The 15,733-nt window shown below is 40.6% G+C and overlaps 1 protein-coding gene across 1 annotated transcript in view; it reads left to right on the top strand.

The window, feature by feature from the left end:
* Positions 1–15,733, top strand: part of ptprb (protein tyrosine phosphatase receptor type b) — a 38,716-nt gene that overhangs the window by 4,042 nt on the left and 18,941 nt on the right. The window contains exons 2-22 of the mRNA XM_030720073.1: positions 939–1,359; positions 3,922–4,059; positions 4,391–4,531; positions 5,146–5,406; positions 5,489–5,755; positions 5,917–6,033; positions 6,199–6,345; positions 6,847–6,964; positions 7,256–7,401; positions 10,125–10,394; positions 10,540–10,598; positions 11,524–11,728; positions 11,837–11,934; positions 12,805–12,970; positions 13,051–13,181; positions 13,836–13,983; positions 14,060–14,329; positions 14,604–14,779; positions 14,854–15,004; positions 15,324–15,424; positions 15,519–15,684. Coding sequence (XP_030575933.1) covers positions 939–1,359; positions 3,922–4,059; positions 4,391–4,531; positions 5,146–5,406; positions 5,489–5,755; positions 5,917–6,033; positions 6,199–6,345; positions 6,847–6,964; positions 7,256–7,401; positions 10,125–10,394; positions 10,540–10,598; positions 11,524–11,728; positions 11,837–11,934; positions 12,805–12,970; positions 13,051–13,181; positions 13,836–13,983; positions 14,060–14,329; positions 14,604–14,779; positions 14,854–15,004; positions 15,324–15,424; positions 15,519–15,684 — 3,697 coding nt within the window. The remainder of the gene's footprint in view (positions 1–938; positions 1,360–3,921; positions 4,060–4,390; positions 4,532–5,145; positions 5,407–5,488; positions 5,756–5,916; positions 6,034–6,198; positions 6,346–6,846; positions 6,965–7,255; positions 7,402–10,124; positions 10,395–10,539; positions 10,599–11,523; positions 11,729–11,836; positions 11,935–12,804; positions 12,971–13,050; positions 13,182–13,835; positions 13,984–14,059; positions 14,330–14,603; positions 14,780–14,853; positions 15,005–15,323; positions 15,425–15,518; positions 15,685–15,733) is intronic.

Here is a 15,733-nt window from a genome sequence, read left to right as displayed (position 1 = left end):
CAATGTTGAACATAAAACATCACTTCATATCTGATCCAAGCCCCTGGGCCCATAATTATCCATGTATGGGTTCAGACCACAAAAATATTTGGAAACAAAATATTTAGGAAAACTGAAAAATGTTTTTCCTGGCTTATCAAAATTTCATATAAGAAAGGAGAAGATGGTTTGGCCTCATGACCTCAGTATTACTGACGTTTTGGCTGCATTCCTCCACAGCCAGAACTTCAGAAAGTTATCAGAACAATGGGATCAAAGTACCGCCCAGCGTCTTAATTTTGGGAATGAGCCTCCTGTAGACTTGAAAGCAGACTATAAAAGTTTGTTGTTTCCTCTCTCATGGAAAACAGAGACTGTAGATTCCTGAACTCTCCAGCATCAACATGTCTGTAGGAACTTCTGGAAACGCTCCTGCAGCATCATCATCATCATCATCATCATCTCCAGACAATGGGTGTGCCTACATCTCTCCAATGAATGTGTTCTCATGATGTTTGAGTCGGTGCGAATGAGCCAGTGAGCTTAAACTCTAAATCTCTGTTTATGGCATCATGAATTATGTCTTAGCCGAGACTCACATCTGTCCAAATTGGTGCCAAGTAAACGCAAAATCACCAAGCACTTTTTTTAAGACTTGATTATTTGAGATATAAGAGCAGTTTTTTTTAGTAAATAAGTGCCCAGAGGCTTTTCAATTAAAGATGCACCCAAGGGCACCAACTGTAAAGCTTTAACACAGGGGAACTTTGAAGCCTCGTGTGGACATTAGAGGAACTGCAGCTTTTGTCTGTCTTCCTCAGTCCTGGAAGTTGTTGCTTGGTATTAACTGGTTTCCATGTTGGCCATGAACAATTGGAAAAAACCTCAGCTTCTACTTTTATTTCAGAAATTGTCCTCGCAGTGTTTCATCACTAATGTTTGCTTCATATCTTTGTCAGGATGTGAGCAGCACGGCTCCAGCAGAGGAACATGTAGCTTCATTCCCATGTAGCATCTCCTTATCTGAACCAACATCCAGTTTGGACTCCATATCAATGACTGTGAGCACACCTGGGCAGAACTGCTCTTTTACTGTGACCTCTCCGGATACAGACGGCACTGAGTGTAGAAGAAGAGAAGAGCCGGAGCTGGAGACAAATGAGATCGGCAGCAGGAGGCAAGGAGAAGGGGAGGTGGTGGAGGAGGGAAGCAGAGCAGACCATCTGGGAACCAATCAGCTAGGAATCGAGGATGAAGGAAACAAGGGCGTGAGAGAGGTCTTCACCTGTGTTTTGGATCACCTGGAGCCTGGGACCACCTACCACCTGCAGGTGCGGTCAAAGAGAGATGAGGAGTCTGCAAACATCACCGTGCACACCAGTAAGTCCTGATCCAGTCCAGATGTGTGTAAAATATTCACAAAAATATGGATACTATTGCAGGAAGTATCCGTATTCATCACAAGTAGGTGCACAATTACAACATCAGAGTAATTTATGTTGAGCATGTCACATTTCTGCTGCTGCTTGTAGGGTTTTATTAGAATGTGAGATATGAGGCAGTAATTCTGATTTAATTTGACAGGCTGCTAAACACACCGTACCTGTACCGGTTCACAGACTTAATTAACTATAAATTAAATAAAATTCACTGTAGTGAATCTAACACTATTGTTTCATTGTATTGTTTCTCCTCTGCCCTCTCGTGTTTGAAGTGAACTAACAGGACTCGACCTCCACGTCTTTGTGTGTCTCAGAGTTAATGTCAGGCAGCTTCCCCTCTCTGCAGCTCTGTGATTAGCTACAGGAACCCCTGCCCTGCTGAGAGAGAGTGATAGAGCTGTTAAAGTGCATGCGTGTGTGTGTTGTGTCTCCACGCTGGCGGGCATCCAGAACAGAAGTTGGACCCTCAGTGTGTATTTCCATCGTGGGCAGAGCTCAGGGTTCAGCCATTTCCTGCCTCCATTGTTTCTTTGTTCTGTGGGAAGCACTGGGAAAGGGTGTGAGGGTGTGTGCGAGTTTGTGTTTGTGCTCGCGTGTGTGTGTTGAGTTTGGGGAAAACTGGGTGTTACTGCACCCAGTTGAGTCCCAGCAGTAACCTTCTCAGCAATGCAAAACACTTCTGCTGTGCTGTTTGTGGTTTCTTATCTTTGGCGGCACGCTGGCTGTTACATCCACTGACCTTTGGTGCACTGGAGAAGTATTTTTACCTCATTCCCCACGACTTCCAGAAGCCACCATATGTATTTATTTGATTGCTTGGTTAATTGATTGACAACCAATATATGAACCAGGTGACACTATCAAGACTCTAAGAGCAAAGAAGGTTATAAACCCAAAGTCAGTATAAGAAAGCTTAAATAACTTAAATAGTTAACTAGGCTGCGTTAAGCTCAGGATCAGGACTTGTTTCATAGTGAGTAATCCAAACCACTCAAACATACGATGAACCTCGTGGATCATCTCGGATCCTCTTGGCTGAACTTTGGTCCATTTTTGGCATCTTCTCATATGATGGTGTTTGACTGCTCACCATCAACATGAACCATCACTGAGAACAGTTTAACCTTCATTCTTCCTCCTGCTCATGTTCTTATATTAGCCTTAGCTCTGTAGCTAGCCACCAGATAGACTAGAACATCATTACATGTAATCTAGCCCAACTTCACTAACCTTCCAAACATCACTGCTTAGTTTTAGTCTTAAACATCCAAAGTTAGAGAAGTGTTGTACATTTTTGATTTTTTTAGAAATATATATATAATATAATGAAAGCAAAAACTGAAGAAATACAAGCATTTGCATGCAGCGCTCTCTGCTCTCAGCTACAGCCGGTGTGCAGGTTTCCTGTGCTTATTTCAGAGAGCTGGAGGCAACAGAGCAAAACTGAAATGTCTAATTTTGGGTTCAGGCTACAAAAGAGTTCTGAAAGTTTTCATAAATGAGTGCCACACATGAAAAATCCTATGCTTGTAGTCTATGATTTCACAGTGAAAGCTATGATGATGTCTGTGCTCCTTCAGGGTCTTTTAACCATTAGCAAGGTGGCATTTCTTGACACAGTTACATCACTGATTTATCTGATGAAGGAGCAGTAAAGATCTACTTTCTTTCTCTGTTGGACAAATGGTGGCACACAAAAGTTACTAAGAGCGGTCCTAAATTCTTCAGACTAATCACAGCTTGCCGTTTTAAAAAAGCTTTAAAAAAAGAAGAAGAAATGACTGTGGACCCCTGAAAGGGCCTCGACCTGCATCCTGCTCACACATGCCGTGTTGCAGCCTTGGTTTTTCACTGTGGTGGTTGTGTAACATAAGGATGTGTTTAGGTTTGTTTAGCTCGAACATAGAAGAGTCGCATGTTGTGTCTGACACGGTGGAACTGTTCCTTTAAGGTGAATTATGCATTTTGAACATGAAGGTCAGTCGGACTGCAGGGAGGTTTCAGCAGGAAAAGGATCCATCGCCTCCATCCGTGGCCTTGCCATCAAAGTCTGAACACCGTGGGAGTCCTGTTCTCACACACACACACACACACACACACACACACACACACACACACACACACACACACACACACACACACACACACACACACACACACACAAAACCGCTCCTGCTGAATTTCTTCCACACCGTCTTTCTCTCTGTACAAGGTTAAGTGTGTTTGTGTTGTGAGCCACTTCAGTCTGAGGTCAGATACAATTATCAGGATGCAGCATCTCCAAAAATAAACACAAAGTTTAATAAAGTGGCTTTACTTACAAATGGGCAAAAAAAAACAAGAAAAATGAGTGCAGCCAACCTAAATGGGCAAGTTGGTTATTAATTAGTTAATTATGTTTTGTGTGTAGTAATTAAGGAGGATAATTAAGTCACATGAATTCAAGTTAAGTGCAATTTACGTGAAAGTGAAATTTAAATTCTGTGCTGTGTTGTATCAGAGCCGTCGGCGGTGGTCGGGCTGGAGGTCACATCCAGGACCTGCAGCAGCCTCAGTCTTTCCTGGCAGGCCGGAAACGGCCGGACACAACGCTTCAGGCTGCAGCTGTGGGAGCAGCCTCGGAGCCCAGATCAGTCAGGTATGTCTGACTGGTTATTATAGCCGACTCCTCAAAAACACTGAGAAAAATCAACCTGCAATCATTTGTTCATGCTGAGTGTCACCTGGAACTGCTCCTTTCCAGCTCCATATATTCAATCTTGGAATCGACTAGAGTAACTTTGCTGAGCCTTCCTACCACCCCTGTTTCAGCTCCTTCCCTTTTTAGGCCCCTCTCTATTAAACCATCATTTCCCTGATTGGCTGTCCCTCATTAGCAGACTGAAGGGCAGAAAAAAGCTGCCTGTAACGGAGCATCTCGAGCAGGTTGAAGCTTCTGGCTCAACCTCTTAACTTCTTCTCATCTGCAGGTCTGCTGAAGAACGAGACTTTAGAGAGCACGACGACCCGACACACACTCACCGGCCTGACGCCAGGTCGACTGTACAACGTCACCGTGGTGACGGAGGGGGGTGAGCTGCAAAACAGCCGGACGATCGAGGCTCAGACAGGTGAGGCGAGAGAGAGAGGAAAGAGAGGAAGCAATAAGGGGAGAGCTAAAGATAGAAGGAAGGAAAGAAAACGAGAGAAGAAATGAAGGGAAGGAGGAAACAAGGATTGAAAGTATGATGAACAAACTGAAGAGAGAAAGAAGCAACAAAGGAAAAATAAGAAGGAAAGAAACTGAGACAAAAGGTAGGTGGGCAGGATGAACAAAGGGATAAAAAGAAGGAAACATAAAAGGCAAAAGACAAAGAAACTAACAAAAAGAAAGAAAAGGAGGAAATGAACATTGAACAGAAACTGAAGCAAGAAAAGGACGGAAGGAAAGAATAAAATGAAGTAGTCAGAGTGGGAAAAAAGAAGAACCTAAGATGAAAGAGGGAAAAAAGAAAATAGAGAAAATAAAATGAAGTAAAACACTAAAAGAAACTGAGACAGAAAATAAGAAATAAACAAGGACAGTGGGAAAAACCGAAACAAGGAAAGGAAACCAAGAAGGAAGCAAGCTCTAAAGGAGCAAAAGGAAGTAAAGAAGGACAGAGTGTCAAGGAAACAAATTAAAAAAAGGCGGGAAAGCAAAATAGGAAAGTAAATATTATATTTGGTCCTGTTTTCTCTTCAGTGCCCTCTGCTGTGTCCAACCTCACCACCGACTACAGCAACAGCACCAGCTTGATGTTGTCATGGCAACAGCCCAAAGGAGACCTGGACGATCTCATTGTCACGCTCTCATCCAGCACCGGGAGACTCTGGGAGACGACCCTGCATCGGAACGTCACGAAGGTCACCGTCCATCACCTGACTCCTGGCTCAGCCTATCAGCTCGCAGTGACATCCAGAAGCGGCAGATTGAAAAACCAATCAAAAATCACTGTCCGAACAGGTGAGATGATGAAATGAAGCTCGCTCTCTCTCTCTCTCTCTTTTTCCCCCTTTCCCTTATCCTGTCATCATTATGTCTCCAGCTCCAGCTGCAGCATCCCTCCTCACCTTGTCTCCCTCCTCCTCTGGTGGACTCTTCCTGGCTTGGTCACCTCCGGCTGGTCACTGGGAGAACTACAGGCTGTTCCTGTTTGATGGTTCTCAGCCGGTATTCAACACCTCTCTGCAATCAGAGGCCATGAACTTCAGCATCCCTGGGACAGGACTAACACCAGGGAGGGTGTACAGAGCTGTGCTGACAGTGGAGAGTGGAGGACTGATGGCTGAGAGTAGCTGTGAGGGATCAACAGGTCAGAACAAGTACATAAAGCACGTAGATTAGTATATGGTACTTTCTCAGGTACCAACTAATCTCAGCACTTCAAAGTCAGGGCAGAATTGGACTCCTGTACTGGGGTGGCAGGGTAACAAATATCAATAAAGTTTCCTGCTTTTCCATTTGTCTCTGCAGCTCCTGCTCCGGTGTCAGACCTCCACATTCGGCACTCTGACGAGACCTCACTCAGCGCTATGTGGAACCATGCCCCTTTCGGGTCACGTGACAGTTACTTTCTCACCATTTACCATGGTAATAACATAGTACACCCAAGCCGTCTTTGTTGTTTGTTTGTTGGTAAACTTTTCGATATCAGCACTGTTATTTTCTATGTTTCATAATGTAAAATTGACTTTTTTTAACTCAGAAGTTGCAAACAGATTATTTTTCTTCATTATATTTACTGCTGTCTCATAGGTAACATCTCTATGGATACCAGGAAGGTGGAGTCTAGCATGAGGGAGTGCACGTTCAATGTGCTCACACCTGGGAGACAGTACACTATCACCGTGACAACCAGAAGTGGGAAACTGAACACCTCTGTGTCTGTGGAGGGGAGAACAGGTGCATGCCTTTGTACCGCTTTGTGGGGACATGTTGGGGACAGTAAAACAGTGGGTCCCCATGGGGCACTGTAGGAAAGAACACCAACTGATTTTAATATGCTAAAACATGAAACGCTTTCTCAGCTAAGTGAATTTTAAGTACAGCTTGAACAGTGATCAATGAATCAATATATGAATTCTATAAGACATATAAATGTGAATTTAAATCACATTTATAAATTAATATTAATTAATTAATTAAGTTATAAAGTTATATAAAATAATGTTATATATACACTTTCATTTTATGCCACAATAGCCAAAATAATATGCCACAATAACAGCACTGATAAAACAATTAAAAAAAAAAGTTTAAAATAAGTGATAAAAACCATAGTTTTAAAACTGAGGGAATGATACGTTTTATTAAATAGTTTAAATAATGTTGAAGCATTTACACTTTGGGAAAATGTTCATCTTTAGCATTTCAAGTTCTTCGTGTGTTTTTGTTTGTCTTCAGTTCCCATGGAATTGCAGGTCATTGCTCTGAGTAACTCAGGAGTCGACAGCCTCCAGGCCTCGTGGAAAAAACCGCCAGGAGATGTGGACTCATACACACTGACACTGCTGAAGGATAGGTGTGTCTTTAGGGAAACTGAGATGGTCACTTCTGTGTGAACGGGATACTTGAAATACCTGTAAAATCAATAACAGTATTACATCAGGTTGCACGTCTGAGATCACTCATTTTTCAGCCTGTGTCTTAACACTGTTACACTTCGGTTTGTGAGGCAGCTACAGTCATGAAGTATTGGTTTAACCAGCAGCATCCACAGCAGCCCTTAAACTCCCTCATTATACAGGATGAATAGAAAGTTAGCTTTTATTCACACTGCATATACTTATTTAAACTGTATTTTCCTTCACAGTGTTGTGGTTCAGAACTACAGCCTTCCAGTTAGCTCTTCTTCTCTGCTGCTGACTGGTTTGACACCTGGCTCCCCCTACAAGCTGCAGGCCGTCACTGTCAGTGGGAAGCTGCAGTCTAATCCCATCAGTCTGGAGGCACGCACAGGTGAGATTTTATGAACGCTTCGTGTCTCTCATATGAAAACATATTTAACAAGTTTTGTCAGTGGATTGATTCAAAAGGTCTCTCTTTTCTAACAATTATAAATTCAAGTATAAATACAGAAAAAATACATAACACAGGCCTTATTTTTTTTTATTTTTATTATTATTATCTATTTATTTTATTATTATATTATTATCTATTTTACCAAACAGTAGACATAGTAGATACATATAGGAAATATAAAACATTAATTTTAATTTAGGTAAAAAAACAAAAACAAACTGAAAATAAAACATATCTAGAAATGAATTTAATATAAGAAAAAAATTACTTATTTTGTAGCAAAAAATAAACAAGTAATCACTGTTAATTTATTTTTAGAAATGAATAAAAACTAAAAAATGAACTTAATTTCAGCTTCTAGTATAGATTTTGTGAAGTCAAGTATTGTTTCAGTGTAATATGTTGTTTTTCATCAGAGCTTGTATTTAAATAATTTTAGCATATGGTAAGGTCACAGTTGTGTTTAAACTCTTTGTGCACACATAAGTGTGACATTGTTTGAAAAACTCAATATTTATTTACCCTGATTTTTTTAAAATTCTGGTTTATGAGAAAAAAACTCATGTTAACAAAGAAGTGCCAGTGATAGCAGCTGCTGTTACTGTTCAGGAAGCCAGAAAACTGTGAAATGTTCACAACACACAAATGGACAACAGCTTATGTAATATTGTTTGATTGCCGGTCAGTCAGGATTGTATTGTGTAGAGACAATATTCCTGTGTGTTCCCATGTGTCGAACAGAGTCAGCTTCTGTTAACAGGAAAAACTCAGTGACCCTCTCAAACAAACAACAGTCTGAGCAGAAATGTCAACAAACAGTTTACAGTAACTGAAAAATGTCCTGATTTGACTCAGTGCTCTCTTGTAAAATTAAACTTATTAATATTATTAAATATTGAAATTCAGACATTATCTCTGAATTTGTTTAACTTACAAAAAAAATTAGAGAGAGAAATTTTAAAAAGTACAGAACATATTCTGTGTAGCCCCTAAGCTAATCTAAAACACAGTTTGGGCTTTTTGGTGTAAAAAGATATTTATAATAATAGTATCAGATTATTTGCGTGACTTATTTGTTTATTTTTAACTTGAATGAAGTTTGATTGACAGTGTTTTATTTCCATATGTGACATCGTATGATTATTAAAAACCTTAAAATGATCAAATGATCAAAATGATCAAATTATAAAATTATCCAAATACATTCACATTTCTTAAAATGTCAGAGGAATTAAGAGCCTCCTTCAGCATCTTTTTTGTGTTTACACCAAGTTCAGTTCAAATTCAGTTTTATTTATATAGCACCAAATCACAACAAACAGTCGCCTCAAGGTGCTTTATATTGTAAGGCAAAGACTACATATATATAAATCTTTAGCTTGCACACTGTGGGGTTCCAGTTTTTATTTATTGCACACAGAGTATATTTTTAAATAGTTTATATATTATATTTTGCTTATATAATACTTGAATAATAATAATAATAATATAAATTTGGTTAAAGAGAACTGGAGCCCACAGTGTGAATGGTGTTGATAGTTTTTCTTTTGGTTAGCAGTCACAAAAATGCTGGATGTGATTAATGTACCATAAGATTTCTTCTATGGGCCCAAATTATGTTAAAGAACAGAAACAACAAAACTTGTTTGCAATTGCATGTTTACAAAACACTGTAAAAATCTAAATATTGCTTATTCACTTATTTATGTTTACTGAAAGCATAAAATTGTCATATTTCTTAACATTGACGACTTGTCATATGGGATGTAGGTAGGTAGTAAGGTAGCAAGTAAAAGTATGTTATCTGATACCATCAGGTGGTTTTTAGAACAATGACTAAATGCTAAAAAAGAAAGTCTGGAATGTTCTACATACACAAAGACACTCCCAGTGCTCAAAGGCTTCCTTTGAGACACACACGCACACACACACACACACACACACACACACACACACACACACACACACACACACACACACACACACACACACACACACACACACACACACACACACACACACACACACGCCTGTTTGTCTACCTTTATGGGCACTATTAGATAGACATGTTACTTTCTTGGGACCAGTGGGTCCCACTGAAACCACATTCTAATCTGAGCCCTCAAAACAAGTCTGGACCCAACTGTGTTCCTCTGAATGCCTGTTTAAACGTGAAGACCAAGTTTGGCCTTCAAATGCCCTCACAAAGTCTAAGCCTCATATTGGACCTCACATAAATACTTATATAAGCAAACACACATTTCCTGTTCAGACCACTTACTGTATTGTATTCCCATAGAATGTCCCAGTTATTTTCAGGATACTGTGTATGTGTCTGTGTGTATTGTTCTGCTTTTACAAAAATAAATTCCATCTACAACCCCCTCAGATATCTTTCTATTGGTCAGTAAATGGCATTATTGCTATATATTTGCAATGTTGGCCAACCTGCTATTCAGCATTTTTATTGTTTGTTTCTAATGAAAACTTTAGGAAATAAGTGATATATAAAAGTGATTCATGTTGTTTTTCTATTAGTATTTTTTTTACTTACAATTTCAGCACTTCTTTATTTTGTTAAAGTTTTTATTTTTATTCTCTATAAGAAAGAATATTTAACACTACAGCAAAAACAAAACACAGTAATCTTTTATTTTCAGCCCCAGAGTCAGTCTCTGAGATAACCGTTTCAAATGGCGGCAAGTCTGATGCGCTGCAAGTGTCGTGGCATCCTGTGTCAGGAGTAGTGGACAGCTACCTGGTCTGCCTTTATGACAAGACGGGAGTTCTTGTCCACAGATTTGTTGTGTCCCACTCCTCACCACCTGAGTGCTCCTTCAGTTCACTGGTGGCTGGACGGCTTTACTCAGTGGTCATAACAACAAGGAGTGGCAACGTGGAGAACACCACCACTGTTCAAGCTCGAACACGTAAGAATACAGTTCTTTGTCCTCAAAGTCTTTTGTTCATATTTATTTTACTATTTACACATGTGTTTACAGCCATTTTTGCTTGTATTAAAGTGAAACATCTTGGCTGCCTTGCATTTTGTTCCATTTTGTTTCTGTCTTGCAGAACCCGCCACTGTGCAAAATCCAACAGCTGTTCACTCTGCAAGAGACGACTTTCTCAAGGTGTGTCTATAAAACAGGAATAACATTTAATTACATATAGTGTTGTTATTGCAGTTTTATCTTTATCAATAACTTACTTTAAAGCTCGCTTAGTGAAATGTGATCTACATCACAGAAACAGACTTTTGAGGGTATTTGAACCATTTTGGGTTCATCTACTTCTGAACCTGTACAACAACCTCAGGTCCTGAGCAGCTAAACTATGGGTTTGTTTAGAGGATTTAAGAAGTAAAAGAGTCATTATTTTTATAAGAAACAAAAGTAGAGTAAATGACAGTTCTCACTAGTTTAAATTACCCATGACTGCTTAAATAATTGCTATATTGTTGGGAGTTTCTTTATCTATGATTCTGGATCATGGTGCATGGCAGAGCAAGTGTTTTCTTTTGTGATACTCAGTGACAGCGGCAGATGATTTGTATAGGGGTGCCCAGACTGAGAACATCAGACATAGAAAAGTGAGTTACAGTAATCAAGGCACTGAAAGGAATGACTTAAACTTAGAAATCTTCCTAAAATGATATAAAAAGACCTGCAAAATTTAGTTAGCGTGAATAGTAAAGCTTAGTTCACTGTCAAATAAACTTTAGATTTCTACATAAAAAAATTTTCAGTTAAAATATAAAAATTTTAACTTAATTTTTGGATATTTTTAGAATCTTATACATAACAAAGGAGTCACAGCTAAAATAAATTTGTGTATTATCTGTGTTAAGCCTGAATAACCAATATAACAGCTTTGAACTAGAGCATCTGTACTCACCATAACCAGGATTAATTAGCCTGGGTGAAGTATTAATTCATTAAATGTACCAATATGAGTAAAGTTAAGACTGGCAGAGTCATAAAGTTGATTACTTGGCTGAAATCTATTCTTTAAATTTGTTAAATATTAATATGTTATCATATCATATCGTGCTTTCAGGTGTACTGGCGGCATGCGGCTGGAGATCTGGACCACTACGTGGTTCTGATTCGTTACAACCACACCGTGCTGCAGAATAAGAGCATCTCAGCCGGACACAACGAGTGTGTTTTCTCATCTCTGACACCGGGTAGACTCTACACTGTCACTGTAGAAACCTGGAGTGGAGACTATGTCAGCAGCGTCTCCACCGACGGACGCACCTGTGAGTCAGAGATAAAGAAACAAAGATACAACGTAGTAACATCACAGAGCAGTATAGTTTTTGAGTGCCTACCTTTTCTTCTGATTGGGATAAATTTTGTCTTTTCAGTTCCTGCAGCTGTACGGAATCTGTTATTAAGCAATGTAGGAACAGATGAGTTGAACATCACCTGGAGCCCCGCCCCTGGAGACGTGGACTACTATGAGGTGTGCATCTACAAAACTGTGCTTTAAAAACTTTTAGTACTAAAGTAATTCATAGACAAACACCTGAAGCTTTTGCAGGTCTGAAAGCACTTTTTCTCATTTGGTTTGATATCATCAACCACATATGCTGTTTTGTGTGAGCAGCTATCAAAAGGCCAAAAGGCTGACTTTATTATCATGAAAAGGTGGCGAAAAATCAATGAATGTTAATATTTGAGAATCTGCACTTGGGTGAGGGGGGTGGGTGGGTGGTAACCTAAAAGTTATTCAAATGATTAATCAGTTATGAAAATTACAATTTTCCATCAAATGACTAATTTAGTGATTTAAATATTTCAGCTCTGGATCACTAGACAGTTTATGGTTGAGGAAAACTTTAACATAGGTTTGGGAAGAAATGAGAAAATTTCCCCCAGGACCTTTCAGGAGGTTCCTCCAGTCATGCCAGCATCATGTACATTAATAAGACATAAATGGTCCCTTGAATTCAAAATATTAGAATATGATCAAATGATAGCATAGGTAGGAACTTTAAGCATGCTCAAGATGGTTAATATGGTTATAATAAATTACTGTAATTATAAAAAACATAGTATTTCAGTATTATGTATTTTGTAAATATTAAATTAGGTATTCTGAATGTATTTTCCCACTGAAACAATTTAACAATTGTAAGGATACAGTAGGGGGTATGTCTTTTGTTTCCAAGCCTTAACCTCAGTAAGGCTAATTTCAAGATTCTTGATGATTGCAATAGCCCTAATTTTTTCGAAATGTCCAATCATACGCTATAAATTTTCAAACTTATCATCAAGTATCTTGATCCCAAAGGATGAACTTAAGTCATCGCATGACTTCCTGTACCTCCAGGTCACTCTGCTCTTCAACGATTCTCGGGTTTTCCCTCCGGTCACGTTGGGTGGCGAGGTGCGACATCACCGGCTGACCTCTTTGACGCCCGGGCGGCTTTATAAGATTGTGGTGTCGACGTTCAGTGGATCATATCAGAGGGCTGAGTTCATTGAGGGACGGACAGGTTAGAAATTCAGAGTACCTGGTCACAACTCCATTTCAACACATTGAGGCCCAAGTTTAGTAAATCGATCTCCTCTTCAGTTCCCATAGCTGTAGGAAACCTCCGCCTGACTCCACAGCCTGGCCTGACAGATTCGCTTGGTGGACTTGTGGCTAACTGGATGCCTGGCGAAGGAGACCTGGACATGTACATCGTGTCCCTGTCAACCATGGTGAGTTACTACCAAAGAAACCTCTAAACATTTCACATGGTTTACATACATTGTTGAATATTTATGTTCCGAAAAAACAGGCACCAGGTAACAGTTCAAGGTGAACTGGTATATAATATAGTGAGGCTCTCAGATATTGAGCCATAAAAGAGTTGAGAAAGTAAAACAAACTGAAGTGGGCCCTGTGTTGGATCAATGTAAGCACAGGCCAGCCGGGTGGGGGGGATAATTGTGCTGAAACATGGTATGAGGCAAACATGCCTAGAGTGAGTATACCCTAAGTTTAGGACAAAAGATTCAGTGATGGGTTGGGTTCATAATTTATATTCTGACATTAAAAAAAGACCCATCGTTGAAGAAAACAGAGGTGTTGTTCTTTCACTGATCTTTATGTCCACTGCGTCCACCCCTGAAATTTACACCTATGATCAAACTCCTTCCGCCACTGCAACCGAGTGCATCACATGTACGTTGGAGTCCTCCTAAAGAGAGCTAGAACTTTGTGTGCTTCCTCTACCACACCAACACAAACAGCTTGTGCATGTATTGGGTCAATTGATGAATAGGTTGATGTTCAGACTGTATAATGAAGGGATGAGTAGGTGGTGGAGCAATAAATGACAGATTATTTCTGTCACCGTTACCTGTCTTTAGGACGGAGTTGCCGTGGACACTCGTCCCGTTCCCAAACATGTCACCACACTGGACTTTATGGAGCTGATCCCAGGTCATGCCTACACCATCACAGTCCAATCACTGAGCGGAAAGCTGACCAATAGCAACACAGCCACAGGCAGGACAGGTGAGGCACCTGACACATTGTTACAATTTTGTCATTTTGATGAATCCAGACTGAATTTCCTCCCCTCCACCCACAGCTCCAGCCAGAGTAACAGCATTGCAGGCTGATAATGACCACACCACCCATAGCCTCACCATCAGCTGGGAGCGGCCAGTCGGCGTGTATGACGGCTACAGCCTGAAGCTGCTGGATGAGGCCGGCATCATTGTGATCAATCAATCAGTCGCAGCAGAGAGTCGAAGCGAGCTTCTGGAGGGTCTGACGTCAGGGAAGTGGTATCGTGTGAGGGTTGTGACGCTGAGCGGCGGCGTACAGTCACTGGAGACGACAGCAGAGGGGCAAACACGTGAGACATTATTTATTGTTGTTTATTAAGAGGAAAATTAGTGACATATAAATTGTTCTGATAAAAAGTCGCACAATAACGTCCACTAGAGGCTCCACCGGTGAGTCAGTCCCCATAGACTCCCATGTTAAAATGTCCAACTTTACAGCAGAAATAAACATGTTTACAGCCTGCTGGGGTCTACATTCAATCTGTGATTAAACTTTCTTCTCTAAAATAGCTCCTGGACTTTAGGATGCACATTTTGACCTCAGATGAATCTTTTCTTCTTCAGGTCCGGCTGCAGTCAGTAATCTAACGGTCATTTCGGCTAACACCTCCTCGCTCTCCTTCTCCTGGCGTCCATCTGACGGCCATGTCGACATCTATGACCTGTCCCTTTACAGCATCACAGAGGGGACCGCCACTCACAGGCAGGGCTCTCCCGGGAGCAGGAAGGAGCATCACAAGGTGGGATTGACATTCACACACGATATTCATGCTTAACTGTTACATCGTGTCAATGTGTGCTGCTTGTGTTTCAGGACGCAGGTGAACAAGTGGACCTGCAGAAGGTGGGCTCAGCTGCGGACAGCTGTGTGTTCTCCGGCCTGCGAGCAGGAAGCCTGTATAAGCTGCAGGTGGTGAGCTGGAGCAGAGACATGAGCAGCGAATCGTCTGTGCTGGCCAGAACCGGTCAGTCAGTAATATCATGGTTATTGACATAAACATCACAACCATCACACAACGTTTATGTGATTCATTCCCGTTCTTTCCTTCATTATTTCATCATCTTCAACTCTTTGAAGTTTTTCTCATCTTAAACATATTTTTTCCACTTTCTGGTCATTTTCTTCTTCTTCTCTGCTAGTTTCTCCTCTTCTATCTCTACTTTCTGTCTTGTTTTTCTTCCTTACACTTTTCTTCTTCTCCACCATGATGTTTATCTTCTTTTGTTCCAATCGTATTTTTACCATTTCTCTTTCCTTTTTGTCCCTCCCTCTCTGCTCTGCAGTTCCCTCTCCAGTCTCGTCTCTTCAGGTTGAGAGTTCAGGGCAGATGGACAGACTGATGGTCAGCTGGCAGCACGGAGAGGGAAGCTTGAGCAGCTACCAGGTAACCAGACAATCAAGGTTTTTATTAATTTGGTTAGTCATTTACTTATATTTATCCTGGTAAAAGTCTACAATACATTTCCATGTTATGTAAGGTGGTATTGTACGACGTTTCTGGAACCACTCTGGGAGCTCAGACTCTTGGGGTGGAGCACACGAGTCACACCTTCTCTGGCCTGGTCCCTGGTAGACTGTACCGCGCTGAGGTCATCACGCACAGTGGAGACCTGACCAATAATGTCTCTGCATTTGGACGCACTTGTAAGTGAAGTTAAACTACAGACAAACACATTTTTTATTGTAGTTTAAA

The sequence above is a fragment of the Archocentrus centrarchus genome, chromosome 23 (genome assembly GCF_007364275.1).
Source record: "Archocentrus centrarchus isolate MPI-CPG fArcCen1 chromosome 23, fArcCen1, whole genome shotgun sequence".
NCBI lineage: Eukaryota > Metazoa > Chordata > Actinopteri > Cichliformes > Cichlidae > Archocentrus > Archocentrus centrarchus.
This window is presented reverse-complemented; position numbering and strand designations above follow the sequence as displayed.